The sequence below is a fragment of the Typopeltis vanoorti genome, chromosome 14 (assembly GCF_054136105.1).
Source record: "Typopeltis vanoorti isolate ZY-2024b chromosome 14, IOZ_Tvanoo_1.0, whole genome shotgun sequence".
Lineage (NCBI taxonomy): Eukaryota > Metazoa > Arthropoda > Arachnida > Uropygi > Thelyphonidae > Typopeltis > Typopeltis vanoorti.
This window is the reverse complement of record NC_143562.1, coordinates 12237273-12262671: the sequence shown is the minus strand read 5'-3', so window position 1 is coordinate 12262671 and position 25399 is coordinate 12237273. Positions and strand designations below refer to the sequence as shown.

The following is a 25399-nucleotide window of genomic DNA, read 5'->3' as shown; positions in this document are numbered from 1 at the left end:
TTTCCTCAAAGGTTCAGGTGTAATCTTGAGCCCACAGATTGATATTAGATCGTAAATATATTTGAAGAAGTTTTGGAATCTCCACAAAAACTAGTGGCATCGGGCATTTGTCACCTCCTAACATTCTGCTAACCTTAACTGGTGGTTAGTGGTAGTAGAGATCTGCTGCTATCTCTTCAGTGGTGAGTTCATCTGACACTCCTCAGAGCACCACCTTTAGGTTTTTTTTGTTTTTTTTTTCCAAGCTGAGGGAGAATGTGTGGTATTAAATACCCAGGCCATCCATCGTTTAAGTTACTTTACGATAATCTTCCACTGTGGCAGACTGGATCTTTATGCCATCGCCATTTTTTTTTTTTGTTGTTGTTGTTCCTGTGCAAGTTATCTACAGATCTTTCATAGCGGATCTTAGAGTCATCCATTTCTGTTTTTCCCGCAGAATAATCGGAGGTACCTTCCCTTTGGGAGAGGTATAGGAGTCAGCAATGGGGCCGTCTTCCTCCATCCCGTCGCCCCCCTGTGCGTTTCTGCTGTTTTGCGCTTCTTGCGCACATGAACCTCTTTATAATCTGTGGGTGAGAAAATCACCAAGTCTAATTTTTCTTCCCCTGGAGTTGTGTCTTCTCCTTCTGTAATTTCCTCTCATAGAATACAGATTCAGGAAACCCGGCCACTCGACTTCAAATTTTTTCAACAACTTTTTCAGCAGATTTAAAGGAAGTTTCCTATCTAGTGTTTCAATGAAATCATCGGGATCGATTTCACTCATATTTATTGGCTTATCTGACAATTCACTAATGTTTTTTCCTCTAATAATACTAAGAACTATCACAGTTAAAACAAAACTATATATACGAACTACATAATTTACCATAAATCACACAAGAAGCAAACACGCCCTCCATAATCAAACGCCTCATCATCTTCCTCCATGTTTAAGCATTATCTGGAGTCTGAAATAATTTTTACTATAATCTTGAAATAATGAATTTGGTCAGAAATGAAAGAGAACCGGAGTTTTTCGCGAAATTATGAGTCTTTACAGATATACCATAAAGAGATTTGCTAATTCTGACCACATAGATCAAGAAGTCGAATTAATTTGAGGTGAGTAGACTCGTAAAATAGTTATGGAAGATAGTGTGCACCTTTAAAAGGTTTTTTTGTTTCGGCGTTATCGCCGATTGTTTGGTTCTAGTTACTTCGGGTAATATACATTAGGAATAGCGAAATAATTACAATTTTTTTTTTTTTTTAATTTTAAAGAAACCGTTATAAACTTAGAGACTGTATGAGTTTTCCCGGAGCTGCTTTTGCAGATAGTGTATCAACTCAAGCTTTGTTGTAAACAAACAGTAGCGTTTACCAGCTGATCAAGCGGGAATGGGTACGATATAGAATAGTGGCTGTGAAAATGAAATATAAAAAAAGAGACCAGAACAGCAACTAGAAAACAGAACACTGCCGTAGAAAGAATCAGCCATGTAATTAAATTAGCCAAAGCGACTAAAATTTCATGTTAATGCTGAATAAAATCTGCTTTTTATTCTCAGTTTCCTATGGACATTACTTTGTGATAGTAAGTCTCTTAACAGCGTACTTGAAAGATGTATGAGAACACTAAGATGGAGGGGGGGGGGTATTAACCCGACCATAATAATGAATTCGTTAATTGTGAATAAGTTTAGGCTTATAAAACTGCTTATTATTTAAACCAAATACCATATTTTTGCATTTCATCCGAGATTAATTCAAAAAAGACTAATCAAAACATAGTATAATTTGGCTTGTCTTGTTTTGTGGTACCACAAAAGAAAAATATATGTCTTATCTAGAATCTTTCTATTACTTGAACATATTTGAGCTGGGAGAGTAGGTAGGAATTTCCAAATTTTTTCAATATGCCATTAATAGATATCTTGGCGTGTTATTAACTCCCTCAGTATGCCACTATGTTTCATTATTCATCTCTGTCATACTTTTAATCACGGCTACATTTTATGTTTTTAATGTGTTTTAAATATAAGAGAATAAAAGACTTAGTGCACAGTAGGTCTGTTTAGTTATTATTATTTTATATTTTTTATGAACAGTTTTACAAATTGACAGCTAGCTTATTAACATCACACCTTGAAGGATAAATGAAATTCACTATCCTATTCACATAAGATTGACAATCCCTTATTAGTATCATTTTTTTAAAAGGAGAATAGTACAGATGTTACTTATTGCTTAATTGGTAATTAAATAATTTTTCCAAATACAGCTTAAATAGGTAAGTATTGTATTTTTGCAAGTAAATGCTTTCTGCAGAGAATCAGTTCCTGCATTATAAATCTCAATTGTTGCAGTTTTGTGTGTGCACATTAATACTGTCTGATAGATTCTTACTTGCTTAGATGCATTCTGAAAGCAAATGTATATATATATATAATAAAGGTCTGTAAACTTCTGAATTATAAGATATCATCTGATATAATTTTTTGTTATATGGAAGATGGGGAGAGAACACAGGCATCCATGGAAGTTAAGCTTGTCCATAGTTAAAAAAAAAAAAATAAGAGCTAGATTTTTCCATCACAAAGCAGTGAGTGAGTGGAATAGTTTTCCTGTTGAAATAGTAGGTACATCAAGAATGAATTTAAGGGAAAATATGACAGCTGGTTTGAGTGATGTATAGCCTCCCTTGATAAGTTCTTGACTTCCTGGAGGTCTCAACAGTGGTGTAGCTAGAGCTTTTGCCACCCGGGGCTGTCCCTGAGTTTGCCGCCCCTCTCAATACACACCAAAAATACTACAAAAAGTCAAAATGACGTATAGGGAAATAAATTAAAACGCTATGTTTATTTTTGAAGTGAAACTTTAATTTGACCATTCTAGAATGCTAATTCAGAAAAACTCCTCTCACAACTAGCAATACTTTTGGATTGGATTTATTAAAGTATGAGTGCAGATGTCTGATATGAATAGGAATCTGAAAGTTGCCCTTGTGGGTCATGCAGCCTTCATGCTTTGCTGTATTCTCTCCTCAGTCTGCATGACCCACAAGGGCAACTTTCAGATTCCTATTCATATCAGACATCTGGACTCATACTTTAATATATCCAAACCAGACGAACAAATACATAATCTTTTCATCAGCCTCACCTCCATTACTGATCATATTTGTGTCATTGATATAATATTGCATAACTTAGCTATTACAACAGATCTGCATCATTCCCTGACTTCTTGTGTTAGGTCTCATATAACAATAAATAATTTCTTGAGACTCCTGATACCAAACATTCAAACGTGGGCTATCCCTCTTATATAAATCCCTTCTCCCTTTAAACTCACTTCACATATCCAAGAACTCACAGCTATTCTTTCTACACAGCCTATGCATCAAATCATTGGCTATCACAACCCTCCTTAATTCCATGTTATCATATCTACATAACATAATGGCTATTTTTACTTTCTTATTCTTCATTCTGGCTTCTTCCAGTATGAAGAAGCCAGAATGACTTATTGTCTGTCTGTACACAAATGCCAAGTGTATAAGGGACAAAGGGGTTGAGTTTTTTTTTGCTGTAGTGAATACTTTGTGGCCTCATGATTATTGGCATTAATAAGAAATAGCTCTGAGGCAGATGTACTAGCAAAGGTTGATCGATTGGTAGAGCCTCTGTTACTAATGGCTCATGCAAAAAGTTAAGCAAGTTTGAGCATGGTTAGTAGTTGGAAGGGGGTCAATCGTTCGATGCTGTTGGCACACTCTCCCTCGATTAGTCTTTGGACTCCCTGGAGGGTGTTAAATAATAATAATATTGAGTTTAAAAGGTACAGTATTTTTAGGAAGGATAGGCAAGATAGCAGAGGAAGGGGCATGATGCTAATGATATTGGATGATCGAGTCCAGTTATTGATTGTAACGATCGCAATATTAGTAACGGTTTTCGATGTAGCAGTGAGTTTGAAGCTATTTGGTATGAAGTGGAGTCCATCAGGATCAAATAACAATACCAGTAGATGGAAATTTTCATTTTATGGAGAGTGGGAAGAGGTCATCTATAAAGGTTGAGAATGAATGCAGCCAAGAAAAGGGGTGAGAGGTAGATTTTTCTCTTGAGCAGTGCATAATTAGAATGGCTTGCTTTTTGGAGGTTGGGAGTGCAAATAGCATAAGTGAATTCAAGAGAATGTATGACATTGGTGAGTCATACATCCCTTGATGAGTCACTGACTGTTTGGAGGTTCCTTGTAATAATAGTAATAATTATTTCCTCTTTGAAAACATATGTTTATTCCAGGTAAAGAAGTTCTGCTTTAAATATTTTTGGTGGCATGCTAATGAATATCATTCTACATCATTTTTGACATCACTCCTGTAGAGAATTTTCTAATATCCAGTTTCATATATTTGAACTTTCAGCACCTCTGTAACTCATTCAATTTCAGTGATGCACTTTGGTTCGAAAGATCTGGGTTCAAATCCAGTCTTGGATGTGAAGAATTTTTATCAGGGCTTTCCAACTGAAGGTGAATTAGATAGCTGATTTCTCTTATATGGAGGTGGAAGGGTTTTCATCCCACAAAACAGGCAAAGCAGCCAAAAGAACAGACACTCACAATTGATAGCCATAATACACTATACAGATCTGATTAACTAACTTATCAGAGCATTAAGTAGGTTTCCAAAGAAGACAAGTTACTTGGCCATGTCAGGCCATTGAGCCTAATATGCAGAGGTAAATGGAATGGGATGTTTAGCTTTGCTACATTGATATTATTATTATTATTATTATTATTCATGACGCCTCCAAGGAGTCCAAAGACTCATCACGGGAGGACACCTACAACTGTCAATCACTACACCGAACCTCTACTACGAATCATCTCCATCAATGCCATCTACCGCCCACCATATTTTCCTTTTCATCTCGTGACAGTGGAGTATATACTTCTTTCTTGCTTACATGTGTAATTAGCATCCTCTTAGATTCAACATTGAAACATTTAGCATTCAATTAGATTCAACATGGAAATACAGAATGACAGCATACACTAGTGCTCTTTGCTCTTAATCATTCATGGACCTGGTTGAAATTATCTTTCACTGTTTACTGAAGTCCATCCTACAAGCAGACATTAATAGGGATTTCTATCATTACTACCTTGCAAGAAATATGATCATCTTAACTTATATATATATATATATATATATATATATACACAGTTATTTCCATATGTTCATGTGATTCTTCTTACTTCCAACTGGAATTCTGAACTGTTGATAACTTTAATAAATCATTGCAGTCATTTCTAGATGAAATATTTCATGGATCAATTTCACATCTCCTAAACCTTACGCTATTATTATTACCAAATGACTTATGGTATAGGGACTTGTATTTCATTGCAAGTCATTAGTGTTTTGGAATGTATGTGTATATTAAAACTTCTCAAGAAGTGCTGTTTTTGCAGGCTGTTTTAGAGAGGTTTTTTTTTTTATTTATTTTATTTTATTTATTTATTTTTTTTAAATGATTTCTCCCTTGATTTGCTTAAATATCACTTACCATTCCTTTATACTTTATTTGTGAATCATTCCTACCCATTTTGAATAGACTGATATGGTGAGATTAGCTGAAATTAGCCTTGAGGAACACATAATTATAGCAACTTTCTTAGGACAGGTGTAGCTGGTTTAGAGCAGACCAGTCAGTAAAACCCTTAATCCATCATCTCCTTACATGTTAGGCTCAGTGGCCTGTCATGACCAAGTAACTAACTCGGCTTCAAAGAAACCTTAATTAATGCTATGATAGCTACATATGTCCTAGCTATATATATCTCTGTAAGTAACAGACATATATATGTCTATTACTTACATGCATTCTTCAGTTGGTGTATTTGTTTTGCAGGATGAAAAATTCAAGTTTCTGGGAGAAAAATTCCTGCCACGGTCTTCTGAGTCCAGTTGACTAATCTTCAGATGAAAATTTGTGTGAAGGGGTCTACAATATTGTAGATAGGACTGAAACCCTGATCTTTTCAACTAAAGAGCATCATTTTTACTGACAGAGCTGCAGAGGCGCTTTATAAGCTACTTCAGAAGAATTATAATGTATTATTATTATCCAGGCCTCTATGGAGTCAAAAGACTCATCGTGGGAGGTTGTTTTTAGGAAACACAAAGTTTATCATACCACTCCTTGAACCCATTGACCATTCCTGCTCCAACCACTCCTTCAAGCAATGCATTCCAAAGTTCAACCGCCCTCCACGCAAAGAAACCACTCCTCATCCTCTTGTTCACAGCCTCCTTTCGTACCTTCCAGGGATGGCCCCCTTTTCATCATTCCTTCCCACCATTCTACCAAGTGAAAGAACTTTCCATTGTCTACCCTGTAACTGCCTCTCAACAGTTTAAAAGTCTTGATCATATCACCTCTCCTTCTTCTATCCACCAAACTCTGTAGTCCATATTCCCTCAGTTGATCCTCATAACTCATATTGTACAGTTCTGAAACCATCTTTGTTATCTGCCTCTGTACCCTTTCCACAGTCAATTTATCCCCTTCAAATCCTGGGGACCAAATCTCAGAACAATGGTCTAAGTGTTGTCTGATCAGGTCCTTATACAACGGAATGATAACTCTATTTCTGCAGGTCAGCATCCTTCTCAATATCGCAGCAATCCTCTGAGTTACCCTCACCACCTTTGCAATATGCTCTCTGAATTTCAGTTTTCTATCAATCATCACCCCTAGATCTCTTGTCTCCTCCAGTACAGCTCCTCCAATCAAGTATGCATCCTCCCATCGATGGATTCCCAAACCTCAATACTTTACATTTTGCTGCATTGAACCGACACTCCCATTTATTGCCCATCTGTCTAGTTTATTCAAATCCTCTTGCAGGACCACCACATCTGCACTATTACTGATAACCCTTCCCAGCTTCACATCATTCGCAAACAACTGAATGTCCCTTTTGCAATCCATTGACAATATCATTGATATAAAGGTCCCAGTACTGATCCCTGTGGAACCCCACTTGTAATCTTCTGCTTTCTTGGTATTGCCCCACCATACACAACTCTCTGATACCTATCAGTCAGCCAATCCTGAATCCATTTGACTAACCTAACGTTTAAACCCATGTGCTGCAACTTACATATATCAGCTTATCATGTGGCACCCTGTCAAACGGCTTTGCACAATCCAAAAAAATGGCAGTATATGCCTTTCCCTCATCAACTGCTCTTGTCACTTTATTATAAAAGGCAATTGTATTTTGTTAAGGTAAATTAAATAAAAAAAAATTCTGCATCCTCATCTTCAACTTTTAATAAACTTTCCTCTTCATTGTCTTCAAAATTTATCATGTCTTTATTTTTCCTTGCTAAGTAGTAGCTGCTGATCTGTTGGGAATGCCAGTCACAGTCTTACTCCCACTGTCAACCAGAAGTATAATCTTTCTACACCTGAAGTTTATAAAAGGTTCTATTAACTAACCTTTCCAAATCTCTTTTTTCATGTAACTTTCTGAACAAAATGAACATATTTTCAATAAATAATACAAACTTTTCCACCAAACTTGACATGACATAAGGCAAAGATTAATTTGAGCTACATGGCCATGCCCGATGGTTGGTAGTGTTGGGCCATGGCATCTCTTTTGTTGACATATTGGTGTTGCTCTTCAGTAGAGATTTAGGAAGTGGGTTCAATTCCAATTGTAGTTTGATATGTGTCTGAAAGAGATTATACAGGTTCTTGGTATAAATTTGTATAACATTCTCTGCAGTGACCATTATAGTATTCCCCTATGGGAAGATTGCACTCCATCATTATCTCCAGCTCTTTTATGTACAAAGAGAATACTCTAATTTCTTAACTGTCCACACAAAAAGTTTGAGATCTGAAACAGTTATTGAATGTGTTGCATTTTTTGTGACATTGACTCAATTCAGATTCCTTGAATGCAGTACCTATACTTGCTGAGCTACATGCCATTCAACTTATGCTTACACACAAAAGATAACTGCTACCAGAAATGTATGATTTATGCAGTCTAAGTTCACTAGAGACCATCTTTTTTCTTATGTACAATACACATCCAGTGCTCTCTGATGTCTTATAATTATGGTATCAAATAATGACCTTTAATACTGATATTTATTTGTGTTGAATTCCTAGCCACCTAGTCTCATTATTATTATTATTTTATTATTATTACATAACACCTCCAGGGAGTCCAAAGACTCATCGAGGGAGGGCACCTACTCTACAACTCTCCGTCTCCACCAACCACAACTACCTTCATTGTTTCCTTATACGTGAAATATTAATAAAGGATGAGTTGAGCAGTAAAAATATGTGGACTGCTGCACATCTCTTTTAATTCTTAGAATGTTTACCTTTAGCAGTTATGTTTAATGTTTTAATGTATGGTACAATTTATTATACGAGGGTGGATTGAAAAGTTCTCGACCTTGACCATAGATGGCAACAATATCAGCACGATTTTTTTTTTCTAAGTTGGTACATCTGTCATAAGCATCCATGTGAAATTGCAAGTCATTCTATCAAGTAGTTTGTTTTATACAGCTATATGAAGCAAAAGCATTGTCTGTATCCCTTGAAATGGATAAAATTGAGTATCACGTGGTTATAAAATTCTTTGTAAAAGAAGGTTTAACACCAAAAGACATTCATTCAAAGGTCATAAAACTTTATGGGCACTCTTTTCCTACATTTTCGAAAATTAAGAAATGGGTTGCCGAGTTTAAACATGGCTGTACCAGCCTTGAAGATGATCCACGTGAAGGACGTCCAAAAAGTGCAACAACGCCAGAAATCATTGATCAAGTGCACAATATGGTATTGGATGACTGGCAAGTCAAAGTCATGAAATTGCTGAGACTATAGGCATTTCAAAAGAACATATAGCATATATTTTGTATGAAGAATTGCAAATGAAAAAGCTTTGTGCGAGATGGGTACCACGCTTGTTCACAGCAGGTCAAAAATGCACTTGCATGAAAATCTCTGAACAGTGCTTGGAGTGTTTTAACAAGAATAAAACTGATTTTTTGCATCGATTTATTACTATGGATGAGACTTGGATTCACCATTGCACACCAGAATCCAAACAGCAGTCAAAACAGTGGACGGAAGCCGGTTGTTCAGCGCCAAAGAAGACAAAGTCAGTTCCATCAGCAGGAAAGGTCACGGCATCAGTGTTTTGGGATGCCAAAGGCATTTTGTTTATTAATTATCTTGAAAATGGTAAAACAGTAACCAGGGAATATTATTCCGATCTTTTAACCAGACTAGACAAAAAAATTCTTGAGAAAAGACCTGGTTTGCAGAAGAAAAAAATCATCTTTCATCGGGACAATCACCTGCCCACAAAGGTGTTTTGGCGATGGGAAAATTAAGAGATCTGCACTATGAATTGTTGGAACATCCACCCTATTCCTTAGATTTGGCTCTCTCTGACTTCTATCTCTTCCCAAAACTAAAACTCTTCCTTGCTGGTCAGCATTTTTCTTCGAATCAAGAGGTGATTGCAGCTGTAGAGGGGTATTTTGCAGATCTTACTGAAAACCACTACAGAGACAGGATAATGGTGCTGGAGCATCACTGGAATAAATGTATTAGTGTTAAGGGAGATTATGTTGAAAAATAAAAATAATTTTGAAATTATAAATTTCGTTTTTTCATTGTTAGGCCGAGAACTTTTCAGACCACCCTCGTATGTTATTTTTATATAATAATATTTAATAAAGAAGCACTTTTTTGGTAATGTATTTGCTTATTATAAGAAGAACAAATACAGACAAATGATGTTTTTTTTTTCTTTTCTTCCTAGACACAGATTGGAACATACAAAAAGAAGCTAAGGAGAAATGTTAATAGTTGAATTATACCTCTATTATCTGGAGTTTAATGCAAAATATTTTACTGGTCTTTCCATGAAAACAGTGAAACTAATATTTTGTATAAAGGATAGTTATGGAGCAAACTCTAAAAGTTGAGAATTCTATATTTTGTTTCACAGAAACAGAAGGACACACTAACAGTAAATTATTTTTATGTCAAACATGTAGTGAGATATATCAACAGTCAGGACAAGAGAAAGCACACTTAACTGTTTGTGATAATGAAGACTCATTTATTTGTGATCTTTGTGGGAAGTCATTCATGCCATCTAGTTGTCTGAAACCACACGGAAAACTTGACAATAGTGACAGACCTTTTATTTGTGATATTTGTGGTAAATCATTTATATTATCAAGTTCTCTGAAAAATCACATAAAAATTCATACTGATGAGAGACTATTTGTATGTGAAACTTGTGGGAAGTCATTTACTTTAGCAGGTCATTTGACACAGCATGCAAAGATTCATGCAACTGAGAAATTGTTTACTTGTGAAACATGTGGTAAGTCATTTACATTATCAGGTCATTTGAAACAACACACAAAGATTCACACAAATGAGAAACCATATACATGTGAAACTTGCGGGAAGTCATTTAAACAATCTAGTCATCTAAGGGGACACATGAAGATCCATACTAATGAGCGACTGTTTATATGTGACACTTGTGAGAAGTCATTTAGATATTCAAATCATCTGAAAGAACATAAAATGATTCACACAAATGAGAAACCATTTTCATGTGAAACTTGTGGAAAATCTTTTAAACAATCTAGTCATCGAAAGGGACACATGAAGATTCATACTAATGAGAGGCTGTTTATATGTGAAACTTGCGGGAAGGCATTTAGATCATCAGGCCATCTGAAAGAACACACAATGATTCATACAAATGAGAAACCATTTTCTTGTGACATCTGTGGTAAATCATTTAAGCGATCTCGTTATCTGAATGAACACATCAGGATACACACTAATGAGAAATGTTTTACCTGTGAAATTTGTGAAAAATCATTTTCAGATCCTCATCATTTCAAGCAGCATAAAAAACTTCACACTAGTGACATTCAATTTACATGTGAAACCTGTGGGATATCATTTTCATTATCAAGTTCTCTGAAAAACCACATAAGAATTCACACAAATGAGAAACCTTTTGTGTGTGAAACTTGTGGGAAATCATTTAAACAATCTTTTCATCTGAAAGAACATTTGAGAGTTCACACATGACAGACTACTTTTTTTCTGAAATTTGTGGCATGTCATATCAAAAATCTCAGTATCTGAAAGCAACCATGAGCCAGCCTGGTTGACCAAGTGTTTAGCATTGGACATGGATGTTTTGTGAATTTCGGTGGGAAGGAGCGATGACAAGGTGCCATCCCTGGAAGTTATGAAAGGAGGCTGTGCGCAAGAGGGTGAGGAGTGGTTTCTTTGCGTAGAGGGTGGTTGAACCTTGGAATGCATTGCCTGAGAGAGTGGTTGGAGCGGGAACAGTCAATGGGTTCAAGGAGTGGTATGATGAACTTTGTTTCCTAAAAACAACCTTCCATGATGAGTCTTTTGACTCCATGGAGGCCTGGATAATAATAATATCTCTAGATGGTAGATGAATTTCATTGCAAGACTACCTAAAGACAGCAGAGGCTGGTGACATAAAATTACTTGAAAATGTTCTATGCTTTGTTTCTAGAATAAATTTTCAGTTTATATTCTGGATAGGACTAATAGCTTATATTTGAGTTATAAGTCAGCAGTTAGAATTGAAGAAGGTACAAGAAGATGGTTTGATGTTAAATTTGCTGAAAGAAATGAATGCATGTTATCTCCACTGTTATTCATCATCTGTATGGATTGTATTATGAAAGAAAATGGCATCAAACCTAATATCAGAATTGAAGATGTTAATTTCATCTCTTCACTTTATGCAGATGATGTCATGCTCCTAAATAAATCCAGTACAAGTCAGTAGGATTCTAGTTAAATTGAATAACTGCTGTAATGAATTTATGAAAATCAGCAACATAAAGAAAATAGATAGAAACACAACATCCTAAACAGAGAACCCATGGAGCAAGTAAAACATTTCAGCTATTTTAGGCACAATTTTTTAGTGAAAATGACAAATTAAATATAGAAATAGACAGTGGAATTAACAAATCTGGTATGGTAGGAAGTCAACTGAATAAATTTGTATTTCATATAAATTTATTCGGTTGACTTTTGACTTCATTAGTCAAAACACTATGCTAGCTATTTACAAGACTGTTCAAAACAATTTTAACTGATGGATCTGAGATCTGGATTTGAAACACAACACATAATCAAAGACTGCAGACCACATATATGAGAGTTCTGAGAAAGATAACAAGAATTTAATGATGATGAAACTAATATTAATGTTCTTTAGGTTTTTTTTGTGTAAGATTCATATTTAAAGAGAGAGAAACCTTTCACTAGTAAGTCATTTATATTGAGCTATCTGAAAGTATGCATAAAAATTTACAGTTATAAATCTGGATATCAGAAACTACATAAATAACAACATGATATCTATGCTGACAGTATTGCATTGAGAAGGAGGGCTATGACAGCAAATGAATCAATCTGGCTTCTTCTTTAGCAATAACTATTCCAATAGAAACTGTCAGTGTGGCAAATCAAGTCGCTTTCTCCATTTCTTTCTGATGTCACAAATGCTTCCTTTTTCTGGTCTTTTCAATTTCATTTGAGGGGAAGAGAACAAGAGTTCTTTTCCCCTCAAATTTCATTTCATACATTCTTCTTGGTCTTCTTTCATCTTAACATGGGTGTAAAGTCCATAATTTCTAAAATGAATGCTGATCACTGTGCAACACTAAAAGAAAGGTTTCATCTTATTAGTTATCCCAACCACTTGCAAGTGAGAATTCATAAGCATTTCTGCAATGCTTTTTAGTTCTGATATCCACATTTCTTATTCTTGTTTTTGCTAACATTGTCCTTGAAACTTCAATTTCCATTGCTTGTATTCTGCTTAGGTCTTCTACTTCTGTATTCTACTTGTTAATCTCCATAACCATTTCACTCCTGTACTGCCAAAAGCTGTAATCAGTTCAACAAGCACATCATCTTTACCAGGAGATTTTCCATTCTTCCTGCTTCTTCAACCTCCCAGACTTATTATCTTGCTCATCACTGCATTCAGTCCAGTATGGCTTTCATCTTTATTTATCAAATCTTTAAAATAATGTTGCCATATCATCCTAATCTCTCTTCCAATAGTCACTAGATTTCCATTCCCATTTATTAAAAAGTCTGGTTCTTCATTTCTTCTGTTACAAGAAACTGATGAAGCTAGAGATCTTGAAGTTATTTGTATTTTTTGAATTTGAAGTTCAAAAGTCACACAGCAAAAATTGCAAATACAACTTTGAAGATAATTATGATGTCGACATGCACCAGGATTATTGGACACAGATTTAGTCTCTTGGATTCAGATGAGATAAAGAGGCTGTGGAAAGGATGCAACTAAAAGTTACAAACGTTATATCTGGATTATAGAATTTAGATTATGACGATCAGTGGCACACTCCGGATTTAATCTTGGAGGGGGCCGAGTTGAATAGACGATTGGAGAATGCACACTACGCATTGCATATGAGCTATGACTAAGCATCTGCAGTGATCATCAATACATGATACCTGATCTCCTCTGACCTGGCTTGGGCAAACGAAGTAGTGACCGAGCACTACTTCGTTCACCTTGCGATCACAGTGGCCAGGATTCCCCGAGAGCTATAGGGTATTCCCACCTTATGTGACTGCTAATTCACAAGTAGCATAGAAATAGAAGACACAACACAACATAAATTTTTTTAAAAGAATGAATTTTAATTAGGAAAAGATTTTTGGAAATTTTTTTGTGTTTTTTTTTTCTATTTTTTGGTGGGGGGCCTTGGCCCCCCTCCCTGGGTGCGCTAATGATGATGCTAGATTGAAAGTATGTGAACTGCATACTCTGGTAAACAGGAGAAAGTGGTTGGAGTGATATGATAGAGGTCTGTAAACTTCTGATTGGGTGTTATAGGATATTGTCTGAGAAAAGTTTCATATATGGAAGCTGTTTAGAGAACATGGGAAATCGTGGAAGTTAAGTTTGTGCACTGTTAAGAAAGGGACAAGAGTTAGATTTTTCTCTTGTAGAGCAGTGAGCAGATAAGTGGAACAGTTTGCATGTTGAAGTGATGAATGCAACTAGTGTTGATGAGTTTAAGAGAAGGTATGAAGCTGGTGTGAGTGATCTATGAGTCCTTGACTCCCTGGAAGTCTCAGATGATGATAATAATAATAATATGATTGCCTACAAATTTATACTTGAAACTGAGGGTTTCAAGTATAAATTTGTAGGAAATCACAATTAAGAGATATAATGCAAAAATGTGATAAAGCATTTATTTAAGTTGAGGGATATTATATCCCATATTGTTTCATAGCCGAATAAGAAACTCAAAGAGTTTCATGCCGAATATAGTAAACATGTAAAGTTCGGCGAGTCCAAGCGTAAGCAAATACCTGGATAGTGTTACAACCGACCCTTTAGGGAGTGCAACACTGAGGTAACTCATGGTAAGGGTGGAGCAAGCTCCGATCACTATTCTTGATATTTCCCCATAATGTGAAACCCAGCTCCTAGGAGCTGTATTACTGTTCTACATTATGAGTGAGAGAAGGTCACTACCTAGACTGGTTTGAATCTTTATTGAGGTCTCATCAGTGAGTAGGTAGACCTAGAAATACCAAGTTTGTAGCAAACAGAACTTACATATACTACTATGAGAATTGCCAAGAAGGTGTCCTAATAAATTATTAATTATATGAACAGCCAAAGGCTTCAATTCGGCGAAAGCCGAATTGAAGCCTTTGGCTCTTCATATAATTAGTGATAAAGGATTTTTTATGAATCCTACCATAAACATAATTGTGTAGTAAAATAATATTAGTATACCATGAGTAGGCTAGATAATACTGTTCTAGAGACAAAATGTATTTTTTTTTTTCCTGAGCCTCTTCAGGCCTCCAATAAACAGGGTGGATGATTTCACACTGGATGCTGAAATTCATCTACTACCTGAAAACATTCACAAAAATCCATGCCTACCATGGAATTTTATCTTATAGCCTCTTCATTGGAGAGTGGATGCGCTGTTCACTCTGCCATCTGGGCTAACATTTGAAACTTATTGGAAATAATTTACATTGGGATGGGAGATACTTGCTACTTTTTTGTGATCCCTCAGTACTACATTTCTTCATATTTGTCTGAGCAGGTAACTGGAGTGTGATTTTGATCAGCTAAGATATTTTATGATTTGAGAGTCATAAAATAAAGTACAAAAAGTACATAAGCAAAGTGGATATTAGATTGAATATTATTTCATTTTTTATTTATTTATTATTTTACGATTTTCGTGTGCTTTATTATTATTTTTTTTAAATTTCTGATGATTTTTACAAGCTCATACACTCATATTTATTTATTATTATTATTATTCAGGCCTCCATGGAGTCAAAAGACTAATCATGGGAGGTCCTTTATAAGAAACACAAATCTATCAAGACTCATCGAGGGAGGTCCCTCCTAGGAAACACAAAGTCTATCATACCACTCCTTAAATGCATTGACCGTTCTTGCTCTCACCACTCCATCAGGCAATGCATTCCATGGTTCAACCACCCTCCATGCAAAGAAACCACTCCTCACCCTCTTTCTCACAGTTTCCTTTCATAACTTCCAGGGATGGCCCCTTGTCATGACTCCTTCCCGCTGTTCAACCAAGCGAAAGAACTCCCCAGTGTTAACCCTGTAATCACCCCTCAACAGTTTAAAAGTCTCAATCATATCACCCCTCCTTCTTCTATTCACCAAACTCTGCAGTCTACACTCCCTCAGCCGATCCTCATAACTAACATTGTACAGTCCAGACACCATCTTTGTTATTTGCCTTTGTACCCTTTCCACGGTTAATTTATCCCCTTCAAATCCTGGGAACCAGATCTGAGAACAATAGTCTAAGTGTGGTCTGATCAGAGTCTTATACAATGGAGTGATAACCATTTTATCTCTGCAGGTCAGTGTCCTTCTCATTATTGTAGCAATCTCTGCGTTATCTTCACTACCTTTGCAATATGTCCCCTAAATTTCAGGTTTCTATCAATCATCAAACCCAGATCTCTCGTATCTCCTACTTCCTCCAGTTTAACTCCTCCCAGAGTATGCAACGTCCCATTGATGTGTCCCAAACCTCAAGACCTTACATTTTGCTGCATTAAACTGAGAGCCCCATTCATTTGCCCATCTATCTAGCTTATTCAAATCCCCTTGCAGAGCTACCACATCTGCACAGTGCCGGATTTACGTATAAGCTAAAAAAGCTACAGTAAAGCCTCGCAATTTGCCAGGGCCTCAAATAAAAAAACAAAAAGACCAGCTGATGTAATTTAAAACAGTTGGGGGGGCTTCTGGGTTTTGTATAACTTAGGGCGTCAGCAAGTCTAAATCCGGCCCTGCATCTGCACTATTACTAATAACCCTTCCCAGCTTCACATCATCCGCAAAGAACTGAATATCCCCTTGCAATCCACGGACAATGTCATTGATATAAAGGTTAAACAATATAGGTCTCAGTACTGAGCCCTGTGGAACCCCACTTGTAACCTTCTGCCGCTTTGATATTGCTCCACCATACACAACTGTCTGATACCTATCGGACAGCCAATCCTGAATCCAGTTGACCAATCTGACATCCAGACCCATGTGCTGCAACTTGAATATCAGCTTATCATGTGGCACCCTGTCAAATGCCTTTGCTAAGTCTAGGAAAATGGCAGTATATGCCTTTCCCTCATCACCTGCTTTTGTAACTTTATCATAAAAGGCTAGCATATTGCTAAAACAAGAGCGCCCCTTCACAAATCCATGTTGACTCTCACAGATAACATTACCCTCATCTGCCCAATGCTGTATATGGTCCCTCACTACTTTCTCCAAGATCTTACTGATGACACACAAACTGACCTATTATTAGACACTTCCAGTCTGCTACCGCCCTTATGCAATGGGGTGGTATATTTTTCAATATTCAAATTTCCATACTTTTCAATCATTTATTTCATTATTTTTATTATTCTTTATTTTTATTTATTTATTATTCTTTTTTTAGGATATATCATAAAGCAGAAAATACCAGGAATGCGCTTGTTTGGAATAAATACTTTTATTTAGATTTAAATAAGAACACATATTTTTTTTGACCTTGTGGATGGTTTCGACATACTGTCACTGCTTATAAATGTGCCAGTAGCAAATTGTTTCCATGCCATATAGTAGAACTTTATAAACATATTTATTTCATATGGCAAGGCAAAATGTATATAACTAATGATGTTGTTTCCCTATGGGTCCTCTTTTGTCACTACCAACTAAACTTTTACATGGAAAAGGCAGTCTCTGTAAGGTCAGCAGTTAGAATCGATGGAAATACAGGAAGGTGGTTTGATGTAAAATCAGGTGTAAGATGATGCACATTACTCCACTCTTATTCATATGGATCACATTATGAAAGAAAGTAGGATTAAGCCACATATTAGAATCAGAGATATCAAGTCTCCAGGACTCTCTAATTAAATTGAATAACAACTATAATAAATTTGGCATAAAAATCAGTAATAAAAAGACCAAAACTATGAAAATAGGCAAGAACATAAAACTTCAGCTCCATGTGCTCTTTCTCTGTCATCAGTAGCACATGGAGCTGAAGTTTTATGTCCATACAAAGTAGAGATGCAAGAGGGAAATAGTGCCAGTGGTTTTGAGGCAATATGGTGTGAGATAGAGGTGAATGGAATGAAATACTTGGTTGGATGTTGTTATAGACCAGGAAATGTGCATGGTAGTGACTATGAAATGTATAATTAAATTAGCCAAGCAAATAAGAAAAGAGTGATCATTATGGGTGATGTTAATTATGGCAATATAGACTGGAATGAGAGATAGCAACTGGAAGTAAAGAAAATGAGTTTCTTGAGTTTTTGAGAGATAACTACCTCAGACAGTATGTAACAGAGGGCACACGAGGATTGAAGGTCTTGGATTTGGTCATCTCATCAGAGGACGTAATTATAAATGAAGTGTCAAATCACCTGCCAATTGATGAGAGTGACTATGAGGTGATTACCTGGGTGGTTGACAGCAGTGTGATAAGAAAAGGGTATATGTGGAACTACAAGGGGGGGGTATGAAGAGCTCAGGAGACAGCTTGCAGGTGTAGCATGGAATGAGGAGTTAGTTGAAGAAGAGATCGATGCAGCTTGGGGGAATTTTCAAAAACTATCTAGTAGATGCAATGTCTAAATGTATTCAAGGGTGAGAGGGTTAAATAAGGTAGGTGTGAAATGGATGAATAAAGAGATTAAGTATGCGATCCTCAGAAAAAGGGCATTATGGAGGCAGCATAAGAGAAGTGGAAATAACCAATTCCATGAGGATTACAAAGACCAGGCAAGGCAGGTAACTTGGTTGGTGAGGGTAGCTAAAGTAAGGTATGAACAGCAGTTAGCTAATGAAGCCAAAAAGAATCCTAAGGAGTTCTTTCGATATCTAGCCAGCAAAAGAAAGAATGATTATGGAAGGATGACATTGATTGGAGAAAATGGTATAAAGACAGCTGTTGTGGAAGGTATGGTGGAGATACTTAATGAGCAGTTCATAAAGGTCTTTCAATCTTGTGAATGTGACTTCATGGAGGGAGAGAGAAATTGAGAGCAGGAGATGCTGATGGGGAGGAGAGACTGACTGTAAGTGAGCAAGAGCTGTATGGGGAGTTGAGCAAACTAGATGTAATTAAGGAATTCTGAAGGAATGTGCCCTGAGTCAACTTCCTAAGGAGGGCAAGATTGTGCCACTCCATAAAGGAGGTGATAGAACTCAAGCATCAAACTATAGGCCTATCTGTGTCAGGTGTTGTAGTTAGAGAAACTTTTGAGATCTAGGATTCAGAATTGGGTTGACAACAATGGTATTATCTTTCATGGACAGCATGGATTTACTAAAGGGAGATCATGTTTTAGTGATCTACTTACTTATTACAATAAAGTGACTGCTTCCATGGACAGAGGAAAAGGATACACAGTAATATATTTAGATTTTGCAAAGGCTTTTGATAAGAACTGCACATCCCCTTGCAATCCACGGACAATGTCCTTGATATAAAGGTTAAACAATATAGCTCCCAGTATAGAGCCCTGTGGAACCTCACTTGTAACCTTCTGCCTCTTTGATATTGCTCCACCATACACAACTCTCTGTTACCTATCGGACAACCAATCCTGAATCCAGTTGACAAATCTGACTTCCAGACCCATGTGCTGCAACTTGAATATCAGCTTATCATGTGGCACCCTGTCAAATGCCTTTGCTAACTCTAGGAAAATGGCAGTATATGCTTTTCTCTCATCTAATGCTCTTGTAACTTTATTATAAAAGGCTAGCATATTGTTAAAACAAGAGCGCCCCCTTCACAAATCCATGTTGACTCTCACAGATAACATTACCCTCTGCCCAATGCTGTATACAGTCCCTCGCTACTTTCTCCAAGATCTTACTAACTACTACTGACACACAAACTGACCTATAATTAGACACTTCCAGTCTGCTACTGCCCTTATGTGATGGCACTATGTTACCTTCCTTCCATTCTATGGGCACCTTTCTCACAGCCAGACTTTCATTGAAAAGCCAGGTCAAAGGCACTGTCAGTTCCCTAGCACATTCTCTCAAAACTCGTGGTGAAATACCATTCAGTTCCACAGCTTTACTGAAATCCAGAGTACGCAGTATTTGGAACACACTCTCCTCCTGCACCTCTAAACCGCGAACCTGCCCTATCCCTCTAGTATTCAAATTGACTCCTCCAGAATGAAATACTCCAATAAAGTGTTCATTGAACAATTCCACTATGTCCTCTGCATCAATCACTCTATTCCCATTTTTATCCCACAATGTCATTCTTCTGCCGTCATTTCTCCTCCTACTGGCCACATAGCTAAAAAAGTACCCTAAGATTTTCCTTGGATCTATGGGCCAATCTTTTCTCATTTTTCAGTTTTGCCTTCCTTGCCATATTAGTCACTCTCCTGGCCTATGTCTTATATTCTTCATGCGTCTTCTCTTCACATGTCTCCTTATATATCTCTTCCATAGCCTCTTTTTTGCATGCGGTTTCTGCTTAATATTGTTGGTCATCCACTTTACTCCAAATTGTGTCCTCTTCTTCGCTTGTGGAATACAGCTTACCATTGCTGCTAACAAATATTCCTTCACGATTTCCCAAGCACTAATGATATGCTGGCCTTCCAATTCTCCTTCCATGAAACTTCTCCAAGTTGACGTCTAAGACTATTATTATTACCTGCTTTATAATTCCACATACGTTCCTGTCTCTTTAATACTCCTGCATGTCTATTCATTTTCCAAGTCAAAACCATATGGTCACTCTTTCCAACTGGTGGAAGAGATGTCATCTCAGTTATTATCAACTCTTCTGATGCTATAACCAAATCCAAAACTCTTGAACCTCTTGTTCCCTCTGTTACCTGTTGCCTAAGACATTTGTCCTTCAAGAATTCTAGAAATTCCATTCCCTTATTGCTACATGCATCTTCCTCTTCCCAATTTATACTGCTGTAATTAAAATCTCCCATAAGAATCATTCTTCTTGCACTTGCCACGCTCACCTGTCTCAACATCTCCTGGTCCCCACCCTCTTGCTCCTTAGTCTGTAGCAACACCCCACTAAATATCCTGTCTTGCTCACCTCCACCTCACACCATATGCTTTCAAAATCATTAGTGTCACAGCCTTCCAAAGCTCCACTCTTAGAGGACATAGGTCGTCACTTATCATAAGCAGTACACCACCACCATGCTTTCCCTTCCTATCCTGCTGAAAAATGCTGTACCCAGCAACTTCTATTTCTGTTGTTATATCCTCTTCTGTCAACCATGTCTCGATGATCCCAATAATCTTTGGTCAGGCTGATGCTATCACTGCCACCAATTCCTCTCCCTTATTCCTAATACTCCTGGCATTAGTATAAAGCATAAAAATGCCAATGTTTCCATACCTGGCATTATCCCCTCTAGACTCCAATGGGCTCAGCATTATCTGATGTTATCCCCCTTCTCCCAAGTACCCATTCCCACAAGTCACCACTGCTACCATCCACACTGACTCATTCAGAACAGCAATCTCTCCAGATGCCTACGTCCTTCCTCATTCAATTGCAAGCGGTCTCTCACATACAATTCTTCTCTGTTCTCAAACGCACTCCAAGCATCCACATATTCCAATCCTTTCTTCTGACACATTCTCGCTATTATACCATTCAATATCACTGCCCAGCTCATCACTATCATACCTAGGCAACACACACACACACACACACACACACACACACACACACACACACACACACACACACACACACACACACACACACACACACACACACACACACTATCTTTCCTCTCTGTGTCTTCTTTCGTACCCTCTCAATCAAGAATCTCATATGTCTTACTGCCCTACTTACATTACCACTTAAGTCATTTGTTCCTACCATCACAATTATCTCATCCACCCTTTCACCTATCTTAAGTACCATAGTCACACTTTCTATCGATCCTCCTGGCAAACACTCCTATCTTGAACTCCACTAATCATTGAGTCCCCATACATTACACCTCTTACCACCCTATTCCTCGATTACTCACATGCATCCCTCACTCTCTCTCCTGTAACACTTTCTCTCTGTGCTCCCCTGCTTTCCCGCCTTCATGACATCACTCTATCCCTAGTCCCTGTGCTCTCTTGCATTCCTCTCATTTCCTCTCTCCTGCTGTTTCCATTCTTTCGTCTTCTATCATTCCTATATCTGACACTCATTCCCTCTCTTCCACTTATCCTATTCTCACCTCTTCTATCATTCATACAACTCTCTCTCTCTCTCTCATTCCCTCTCTTATACTGTTCCTATTCTCTCTTCTTCTTTTAAGTTATAGTTCTGAGAGTTTGGTTAGAAACAAAGCAATTGATCAAAGACTAGAGACCAGAGATATGAGAGTTCTGAGAAAAATTAGGGGAGTGAATAGGTTGGATCAATAACAGAATTATATTAAAATTGAAGATATTAGAAAATAACTTGACATTGTTATTGTTCCGAAATCTGTGAATAAATTCAATCTAAGGTGGTATGACTAATTAAATAGAATGGATGAGGAAAGATTGGCAAAACAGGTGTTTGATGCCAAGATGGCAGGAAAGAGACTCAGAGGAAGAATGATATCTAGATGGATTGATTTAGTCAGAAGTGCCTTAGAAGCATTAAATGTTAGATATGACCATACTGGAGTGCTGACATGTAATATACTAATTTGGAGGAAATTGTTGATAGAAGATTAGAAATAATGGAAACTTAAACATGTAGTGCAGGCATAGTAGCCTGTACATCCTTTGAGGGTACTTATCAGGTAATCTTTGTCACATGTAGTTCTGAAACTTAGTATATGTGATGTTTAGTGGGTGTGTTATCATTAACACCAGCCCTCCATACTGTCAAGACTCATTGTTATCACTTGGTAATACAGACTGAATGGCTTTCTAAATGGTTGGACATGTTAATCGTTTTTTTTTTTTTAAAAAAGAAAAAAGCCCACCCATAATGGTTGGTATCTCATGCCAACCATTCCACCACACCCGAGAGAAGTTTGAGATTATTAATACAATAAAAAATGGAACTACATATGTTAGGATTGAAGTAGACAATAAAAAATTACCTTTTCTACAACCATTTCATTCTAAGTCATCCAGAAAAGTTTTTTTAGATTTTTGAATACTAAGAAACCACCATGTACTATCACAAATCTGAGATATAAGAACTTCATTTCATTATCATAATTCAGTTGGAGTTTTCAATGCCTAGCTTCTGTATCACAAAGTGTAGGCATTAGTTTCCTTTAAACTAGTTCAAATGGAAAGCCTTTTTACAATCTTTACAAGATAGTATTCCTTTCCAGAAATATCCTGATGTCTATAAAATTTACTATTCCATGGCAGTACTTATATAGGACAGACTTGAAGAAGCTACAAAATTTTGGAAGGTTAATGTTTATAGCTGCATTGACCATAAACAAGGGGTTTTATTGCTCACGTCTTTGCAGAACACTATGAAATGGATTGAACATTGACTTTAATACCTTATCTGAACTAAGATCTCATTCTGCACGCATTGAGAATGTTACTCATCTTCTGTTGCAATAGATGAGCTGGATACAAGTATTTCAAGTGCATTGTGTTTGAACTTTTTTTATGCATTTATTCTGAGCTCTGAATTATTGTTTTGATTTATTTATTTTTAATGGAATTGTTTCTGGGAAGGCTTCAGAGATTTTGTCTTCTTTTCTAATTGATTATTTTCTTGTTTATCATCCTGATCATGCTGCCAGATATTTGGTACTGAAATATCTCATCTTTCCTTTCATGTTAGGTTCAGTGGCCTGTCATAGCCAAGTAACATAGTTTAAAAAAAAAAAAAAGATTACTGCATATGATAGAGCATTTAATCCTGTCTGCATATGTTCTTTTGGCAGGTTTGCTTCATTTTGGAATGAAAAATCTGAGTTTCCAGGAAGAAAATCCTGCCATCTCCATATGAGAGGCTAACTCAACATCACTTGAAAAGCCTTGAGAAAGTTTTTCTGCATCTTGGATGGGATGGACCAAACAAAGGGCGTCTTTGATACTGACTATACAGATGTTCTGTTGAAATATGTGGTTCTTATTTAAGTCTAAATAAAAATATTTTGGATGTGAGTATTCCTAGTATCTTAGTGTGTCACATATGATATCATGAATCAGCAGGAGTAAAGAAGAGACTGTGATCAAATTTCAACTCTTTGTTGTAATTTTTAAGAAATAAAAGCCTTTTGCATATGAATAAGCTTTTAGATTTTAGAATATTGTTATTTAATAGATTAAAATACACAATAGGTGACATTTTTTTCTCTATGAAATTGTAGGAACTAATTTTATTGCTAAGTAATATCAAAACACATTCATTTACTTCTACATGTATGAAGATCATTTCTATGAATAAATAGTGTTAAAGTGCATTTGTTTTCTCATTTATTCATTAAAAAGCCTTATGGATGTATTTTTTTCTGAATTTCCTTCTCTCCTAACATTTTCCAAAATGTATTAGAATCATTATCATCACAAATCTGTTTTAAATGAGAGGAGATGTTATTAAGAAATTATATTTGCTTCTAGACCACAGTTTAATAAAATCTCTAGTCTAGAAGTATAGAATATCAGTCAATATTCCAATATTATTGGAATATTGACTGATAGCAGATTAATTTGGAGGAAAATTGTTGATAAGAAGTTAGTAATGTAAATGTTTCATGTAGTACTATCATAATTATCCTGCACCCCTTCGCCTGAAGGTACATATCAGAAATTTGATGATTCTATTAACTGAAGAAAATCCTGCCATCTCCATATTTGAATGATTTGAGAGAGGACATGGAGTGTGTCAGAATGGATATCAGGAGGCTGCTTAGAAGAATAAAAGAGAATAGTGTGACAGGAAGGGTAGTTAGCGTGTTGCCTAGGTATGACTGTGGTGAAATGAGGCGGAGAGCAAGGATTATGAATGATATCTGGCTGAAATGTGTGAGGAGATGGTTTGTTAATGTGTGGAATGAGTTTGAGGGACGAAGTGAGCTCTATGGGAGTGATGGACTGCATTTGAGTGGTTATGGTGTGAGTCGCTTGGAGAGACTGCTGCTGGAAGATAGAGAAGTGAATAGAGAGAATGAATCAGATCAAGTGGGAAGTTATGTGGAAGAGCGGGAGAGTAAGACAGGAGAGATTGAAGAGGTGGTTATGAATGGGGAAGTGAGTGGTATGAGTATAGAAAATGAGAGAATGGGTGTGCAAGAGGAGCAGGGAAAAGGGGAGGCTCAACGTGGACAGGAGTACACAACATGAGAAAGGTGGATGCTCCAAGAGGAGTTGAGCATGTGTAGGCAGGGGAATGGGATGACCAGGGATCAACATGAAACAGTTGAAATTGAAAAGGGTTTTAAAATGAAGAAGCAGAAAGGGAAATGGCCCCAGTTGATCATGCAGAGATCTCATCTAGTGAGTGGTATCAGTGGAACTAGCTGTAGATCCAGAAATGAGCTGTTGTGTTTGTATACAAATGCTAGAAGTATAAGAAACAAGGCAGATGAAATGGTTGCACTAATTGCATCTGTTCACCCAAAAATTTTTGGTATAAGTGAGACATGGTTGGAAGAGGAAGACATCCTCACAGGAATAGAGATGGAAGAGTATGATGTGTTTCGTGAGGATAGACGGGGTA

General features: G+C 36.8%; 1 protein-coding gene across 2 annotated transcripts; it reads left to right on the top strand.

Annotated features, from left to right (window-relative positions):
- The first annotated feature begins 969 nt into the window (after positions 1-969).
- Positions 970-24081, top strand: LOC150099234 (uncharacterized). Of its 2 annotated transcripts, none has more exons than XM_090404002.1 (3): positions 970-1107; positions 9868-10440; positions 23622-24081. In XM_090404002.1, exons 2-3 carry the CDS (start codon positions 10011-10013, stop codon positions 23684-23686), a joined length of 495 nt encoding a protein of 164 aa, XP_090260128.1. In that variant the 5' UTR covers positions 970-1107; positions 9868-10010; the 3' UTR covers positions 23687-24081. The 2 variants fall into 2 exon arrangements, with proteins under 2 accessions (XP_090260128.1, XP_090260129.1); XM_090404003.1 differs by lacking the exon at positions 23622-24081 and adding an exon at positions 17141-17621.
- The last annotated feature ends 1318 nt before the right edge of the window (positions 24082-25399 follow it).